General features: G+C 41.4%; 1 protein-coding gene across 2 annotated transcripts in view; it reads left to right on the forward strand.

The window, feature by feature from the left end:
- The window catches only part of tbx4 (T-box transcription factor 4), a 63,016-nt gene extending 56,716 nt beyond the window's left edge, over window positions 1-6,300 (forward strand). For both annotated transcript variants that reach the window (XM_061718695.1, XM_061718693.1), the window contains 2 exons: window positions 2,525-2,760; window positions 3,719-6,300. In XM_061718695.1, coding sequence (XP_061574679.1) covers window positions 2,525-2,760; window positions 3,719-4,374 — 892 coding nt within the window. In that variant the 3' untranslated portion in view covers window positions 4,375-6,300. The remainder of the gene's footprint in view (window positions 1-2,524; window positions 2,761-3,718) is intronic.
- The last annotated feature ends 877 nt before the right edge of the window (window positions 6,301-7,177 follow it).

Below are 7,177 nucleotides of genomic sequence, written 5' to 3' on the forward strand. Positions count from 1 at the left end.
GGGTATATGTGAGGGTGTGTGTGTGAGGGGGTGTGTGTGAGGGGGTATATGTGAGGGGGTGTGTGTGAGGGGGTGTGTGTGAGGAGGTATATGTGAGGGGGTGTGTGTGAGGGGGTATATGTGAGGGGGTGTGTGTGAGGGGGTGTGTGTGAGGAGGTATATGTGAGGGGGTGTGTGTGAGGGGGTGTGTGTGAGGAGGTATATGTGAGGGTGTGTGTGTGAGGAGGTATATGTGAGGGGGTATATGTGAGGGGGTGTGTGTGAGGGTGTGTGTGTGAGGGGGTATATGTGAGGGGGTGTGTGTGAGGGGGTATATGTGAGGGGGTGTGTGTGAGGGGGTGTGTGTGAGGGGGTATATGTGAGGGGGTGTGTGTGAGGGGGTATATGTGAGGGGGTGTGTGTGAGGAAGTGTGTGTGAGGAGGTGTGTGTGAGGAGGTATAGGTGAGGGGGTGTGTGTGAGGGGGTGTGTGTGAGGAGGTATATGTGAGGGGGTGTGTGTGAGGGGGTGTGTGTGAGGGGGTGTGTGTGAGGAGGTATATGTGAGGGGGTATATGTGAGGGGGTGTGTGTGAGGGTGTGTGTGTGAGGGGGTGTATGTGAGGGGGTGTAAGTGAGGGGGTGTGTGTGAGGGTGTGTGTGTGAGGGGGTGTATGTGAGGGGGTGTAAGTGAGGGGGTGTGTGTGAGGGTGTATATGTGAGGGGGTGTGTGTGAGGAGGTGTGTGTGAGGAGGTATAGGTGAGGGGGTGTGTGTGAGGGGGTGTGTGTGAGGAGGTATATGTGAGGGGGTGTGTGTGAGGAGGAATATGTGAGGGTGTGTGTGTGAGGAGGTATATGTGAGGGGGTGTGGTACAACTTTCTAATAGCGGGGTAAAGGGAAGGTAATTATCAGACGTTTTGCCAATTGTTCAAATCTTTATAATTATAATCTACAATTACCAGGTAATATTATAGAAACAACACACGCTTTCTTTTACAGTCCAGTTTCCCTTTAATTAATGGGTAAATATCAGGTAATTATTTCTGTACTTAATGAGGAAGTACCAGGTAATATTATGGAAACAACACACGCTTTCTTTTACAGTCCAGTTTCACTTTAATTAATGGGTAAATATCAGGTAATTATTTCTTTACTTAATGAGGAAGTACCAGGTAATATTATGGAAACAACACACGCTTTCTTTTACAGTCCAGTTTCACTTTAATTACTGAGTAAAAGCCAGGTACAAATGTCTGTACTTATTGGGTAAATACTTAGGAAATAGAATTACTGGGCAAGTAACTACAAGGTAAGTACCTGCCAATCACCAGGTAAAACATGGTAACTATCAGGTTAATTACAAGGTCAATAGAGTCATTTACACCCTCGGGGGTTCATGCACCAATCCATTGATAATACATAAATCAATAATGAATGGGTAAATACCCGGTAGTTATCCATGAAATGTATAGTAAATACAAGGTAACTACATGGTCATTGAAGTGTAATTAGCTGGTAACTACCTCAAATATAGGTTATAATTTCCTGGTAGTTTGCAGAAAAATACTTAGTAATTACCTGGTACTTACTTAGAAATAATTCATGTAATTTCAGAGTAATTACATGGTAAATTGACTGGTAGTTACCAATATTAACCTAGTAAATACCTGTCATTTCCCTCATAGTTCCCATCTAATGTCTTTGTAATTACCTAGTAAAGTTTAGTTTAAACAACCAGGTATTTACCATGTTATTACATGGTAAATACACATAATTACACGGTACAAGTAAATACGTAATAATTACCTAGTACTTACTGGGTAAATTACCTGGTAGTTACCATGTAATTACCTTGTAAATACACGGTACTACCAGGTAATTACAGTGTAATTACCATGGTATTACCTGGTTATTACTGTACTGTAAAAGAAAGGGTTACCAAAAAATCTTGTCCCATTGGTAGATTTTTCTACTTATTTCAAGTGAAAATTTACTTGAAACAGGTGAAAATTGTTGTTTTGAAATTGTTTTACTAAAATGAGACATTTTAACTAGAAATAAGACAAATATTCTTGTTAAGATTGTGAGTTTTTGCAGTGATCCATTTCACGTATCCTGTGAAGGACAGAGTCATATTGATAAGTTCAGAAAAGTGTTTTTTATTGTTGTGTTTTGATGTATTTGATGTAAGCCCAGTGGATATTTAAAGCTTACAGAAGGCTGCATTTAACTGCTGCTATGTCATTCCTGCAGTATTTCTGCAGCTGTTTTGGTCACTGCTATTATTTGTAATATATTATATTATTTGTAATCAGCACAAATGATCTGTCCCCATATGATAAAATCCACCATCCCCCCTGATGTTTTTTTTACAACTGTAGTACTGCAAACAGGTGTACCTAACAAGCTGACCAGTGAGTGTATTAGCTTTCCAAAGATGCTGTTGTGTAGGAAGTTACCTAGCCTGATGAATAGACTGTTCAATATTAAGAGCAGGCATGATAAGCTGAGTGTGATTTTGTTTTGTTGCTGCTACTCACACGCAGGAAAGAATATCCAGTAATTTCCAAGAACATAGTTCGCCAGAGGATCATTTCCTCCCACGGCCACCTAACGGGGAAACTTCGAGCAGGAGTTTTAACGGGGCACCCTCAAGGCCTTTCCTCTTATCAGTATGAGGCCGGGACTCATTTGTCTCACTCAGAATCCCAGGATCCCGTCTCCAACAACTTCCCCCAGAGCAGAGATCCCAGTCTCATGTATCACTGCTTCAAACACAGAGGTGAGTTCTTGGTTTGTTTTCTTTTTTGGTGAAGCTTGCAAAAATCATGCACAAAAAACATTGTTTTAACCCTAGTGCTGTCTTCGGGTCAAGGAGGGAGGAAGGGAAGAAGGGAGGAAAGAAGGAAGGAAGGAAGAAAAGAAGGAAAGAAGGAAGGGAGAAAAGAAGGATGGAAGGAAGGGTGAAAAGAAGGAAGGGAGGAAAGAAGGAAGGAAGGAGAAAAGAAGAAAGGAAGTAGGAAAGGGAGTAAGGAAGGGAGAAAAGATGGAAGGGAGGAAAGAAGGAAGTAAGGAAGAAAGGAGAAAAGAAGGAAGGAAGTAGGAAAGGGAGTAAGGAAGGGAGAAAAGATGGAAGGGAGGAAAGAAGGAAGTAAGGAAGAAAGGAGAAAAGAAGGAAGGAAATAGGAAAGGGAGTAAGGAAGGGAGAAAAGATGGAAGGGAGGAAAGAAGGAAGTAAGGAAGAAAGGAGAAAAGAAGGAAGGAAGTAGGAAAGGGAGTAAGGAAGGGAGAAAAGATGGAAGGGAGGAAAGAAGGAAGTAAGGAAGAAAGGAGAAAAGAAGGAAGGAAGTAGGAAAGGGAGTAAGGAAGGGAGAAAAGATGGAAGGAAGGAAAGAAGGAAGTAAGGAAGAAAAGAGAAAAGAAGGGAGGAAGTAGGAAAGGGAGTAAGGAAGGGAGGAAAGAAGGGAGAAAGAAAGGAAAGAAGGAAGAAAAGGAAATAAAGGAGGGAGGAAGGAATGGAGAAAAGGAAAGAAAGAAGGGAGGGAAGAAGGTAATAAAGGAACGAATGACAGAAGGGAGGTAGAAAGAAAAAGGAGAAAAGGAGGGTAAAAAAGGAGGAAAAGAGGAAAGGAAGAAGGAAGGAGAGAGCAGGAGGAAAGAAGGAGAAGAATTGGGTCATTTTGACCCAAAGACAGTACAAGGGTTAATAAAGTAAAGACTTTGACCGTGTCACTTCACAGATAACGCCCGACACTTGGAGCTGGGATGTAAGCGGCCGTATTTGGAGACATCGTCCATGTTATCGGAGGAGCATTACTTTTGTTCACCTCCCTCCTACGAGTCGCCCTTACTGTCCCACCCGTACTGCGCTGAGGCCATCTCTTCCAGAGAGGCGTGCATGTACGGGAACATGGAGTCAGAGGCTGGATCGGGGCCGGTGGACACGGACGACCTGACCAACTCTCCTTCAGTTAACTGCAACATGTGGGCCACCGTGCAGCCGTATCCTCGTTACAGCGTGGAGGGAATCCCGTACCAGCCCTTCACCGCTCACTTTACCAACTCTGGCCCCGTCAGTCCCGCGGTGCCACACCCCACATCGTCAGTGGTGTCACGACCACAAGCCGACCTGGGCGCCTATAACTCCCCAACGGTCCAGAGATGTCTGCCCGTCGTACCGCCGTCACCTTCCTCGTCATCCTGTTCTCCAAACCTGCCCGGGTCCAGAGAGAGGCCGGGCCATCCGCCTCTGTACCAGAAGAAACAAGGATCCTCACTCCGGCCTCACAGAGATTTCTCAGCCTATTCCACAGAAGGCACTATATCTATCCACGAATCGTCCCACCAGTACCAAGTAGGGCTCAGTAGCACAGGAAGTCACTGGACTGACAGCTAACGTGGGCCCTTGGAGAAACATCTGGGCTCCAATTGCTACTCTGAATTTATTCAGGGGTTCTGAAATCCCTAATGAGGACTGTGGGTGCCGATCAGTGGTAATAAACTCCAGTCCAAATCCATCCACATCTGTGAATTCTTACTGAATCACAGCTAGATGCCACGTGTGTGGTAAAGATGTCAGTGGCGTCAATTCAGTCAAAGCTAAGGTATGGCAAGGTTACGAGTCACAGAAGTCTACTATGTAGCTTATCTGTGTTGTCAGGAAAATTGTAACTTTTTGAAATGCAGTCTCGCTCACATCCTGTTAACTATGAACACTACACTTTAACAACGTGTTGATCAATTCAGTCAATGCGCCTTTACGCAATACGCATCCGTTTTCGGCACCACGGACAGCAAGTGGCAGAGTTAGAGAGCAGAAATGATGCAATTTAACTCATTCTGTCACTTCATTCACCATGTCAGTGCAACAATATCACGTGGACATCCCAGTTTAACTTAAAACAGTTACAGTCCAAATGCAAAAAGGAGAGAGAGGGCGCAGAAAAGAGAAAGAGAGAGTAAAAAAAGTCAAATATTTCCCTTAAACAGATTTATGAGGGCAGAGTGATTTGATATCTTACCTTAAGATGAACTTGCATAATGAATCAGTGACTAACAGCTGGTTAATAGCCTGACTCCCGCTTTCACTATTTGGTCCTTCTCCCTCCGCTGCTGGGGCAACATTGGACCATCATTTGACTTCATTTTTTTGAAAAAAAAAAAAATAATTGCGGGGTTGTCTGCTTCCTTTACATTTTTGTAATTTAGTAATGCTGCAAAGCACGCTAAAAATGAGCTTGATAGCGATCAATGTCGTCAGGGACGCTGGGACATCACATTTCAAGATATGAGGGGGTACAAGTGTTGGGAAAGATAATACCTAGGGAAATCCATCATGTTCTTCTGATTTGCTTTTGTAGTCATTTTATATGTATTAAATAATGGAATAATCAATACAAATAAACATTGTAGTAATTCCATAAATATATTTAAAAAACAAACAGTTACATTTTCCCCTGAAGCCGAGGTGTGGCGGCTGTCGTACCTTGCCATACCCGATTGACGCCCCTGAAAGATGTGCTGAAAACCTCTCCACTGCTAATGTGTAACACACGTACCGTGAGCCAGTGATAGGATAAGGTAGGGGGGGGTTCTCATATTCATTTGCAAGTTGTGGGTTTGAGTTGCACTTGAAGTGCCAGTAATGTTGATACATAAAACAAGTTCAAGTTAACACCCCCGCAAAATCTGTCAAAGTAGCGCCACCAAGAGAACTGAAAATAAAGATGAGGAGAACAATGACTCTAGGAAAAAAAACCTTGATAAGGGAAAAGGATCAATTTTATCACCTTTTTTAAGAAAGCCATATGATATGTTTCAGACATATTAACATTAAAACCTTCATATTCAGTTTCCATGGAAAGCTAGAAACTAAGGTTTTTAATATTTGTGTAGTTTCACCATAAAGCAAGTGCAAAAGATAATGCTGATGATTGTGATGATTCCTTGATGCTTCATTGAGGGTTGGTGATGAGCAGAGCTGGGTAGAGGAGCCAAAAATTGTACTCAAGTAAAAGTACTGTTACTTCAGAATAATATGACTCAAGTAGAAGTAAAAAGTAGTTATCCAAATAATTACTTGAGTAAAAGTAAAAAAGTACTTGGTGAAAAAACTACTCAAGTACTGAGTAACTGTTGAGTAAAGTCTGATTTATTTTTTTAACACAACCATTCAAACAGACAAAAGTACAAAATAATCATCTTCAGGTAAATTAAATCAATAAAATAATAAAATTAATTAAAATTAATTAAAAAAAATAGCTTAAATTAAAATAATCTTAAAGTAAATTCAAGTACTTTAATAAATAATAAAATAAATAAAATAACAGAATAAAAAAATAAATTAAGCACAAGTAGCACAAAATGTCCAGCCTTTGTACTTTTCTTTTTTAACCAGCAGAACTAGAACAAACATGAACTCATAGAAACTCTGTGTGTGTTTGAGTCTGTATAAATGTGACAAAACATGCAAAAACAAACATTTTTCCCAAAGAATCACCCAGTGATGTCATGAGATTGACGCGTACGCGGATAAAAGAGATAAAAGAAAAGTAACAGCTCAACGTAGCCTAATGTAGCGGAGTAAGAGGAACAGTTTCTCCTTCACAAATCTACTCAAGTAAAAGTAAAAAGTATAGTGATTCAAAACTACTCCTAAAAGTACAACTCTTCCCAAAACTTCCTCAAGTAAATGTAACAGAGTAAATGTAACTCGTTACTACCACCTATGGTGATGAGTTCACTTTATTCCATCAGGCACAGCTGACCACATGTGGGGGTGCAGGGGACATTTCCTGTAATGGCATGAAATCTACAGAATTGGTTAGAAAAAGGTAGATAAACAAGCCAAGGTTTCTAAGCAACAACATAGTTATTGATGAGATGTGTTCAAGCTATTGATTTGGCTCCTTATGAGGGATTTGTTGAAACTAACACACAATGTAAATCCAGTCAAAAGGGAGAGATGGGTCATATGATAATGCAAAATTGATTGAAGCCACCAGTTTTGGAAGTTCACATGTTGCCAAAATACGATATTTAAGCCTTCTTTTGTAACAGGACGGACTGGTTGTTCTCTACAGTGTGCTTAGGAATGGAGTTAAATCAGCGTTCTGGTAAATATGTAGGTCATTTGAATGATACGCTTGAGGAAAACATGACGGAGCACATTTCCAAAGATCCCTGAAGGACTGCAAACA

This window comes from Cololabis saira, chromosome 4, assembly GCF_033807715.1.
Source record: "Cololabis saira isolate AMF1-May2022 chromosome 4, fColSai1.1, whole genome shotgun sequence".
NCBI classification, from domain to species: domain Eukaryota; kingdom Metazoa; phylum Chordata; class Actinopteri; order Beloniformes; family Belonidae; genus Cololabis; species Cololabis saira.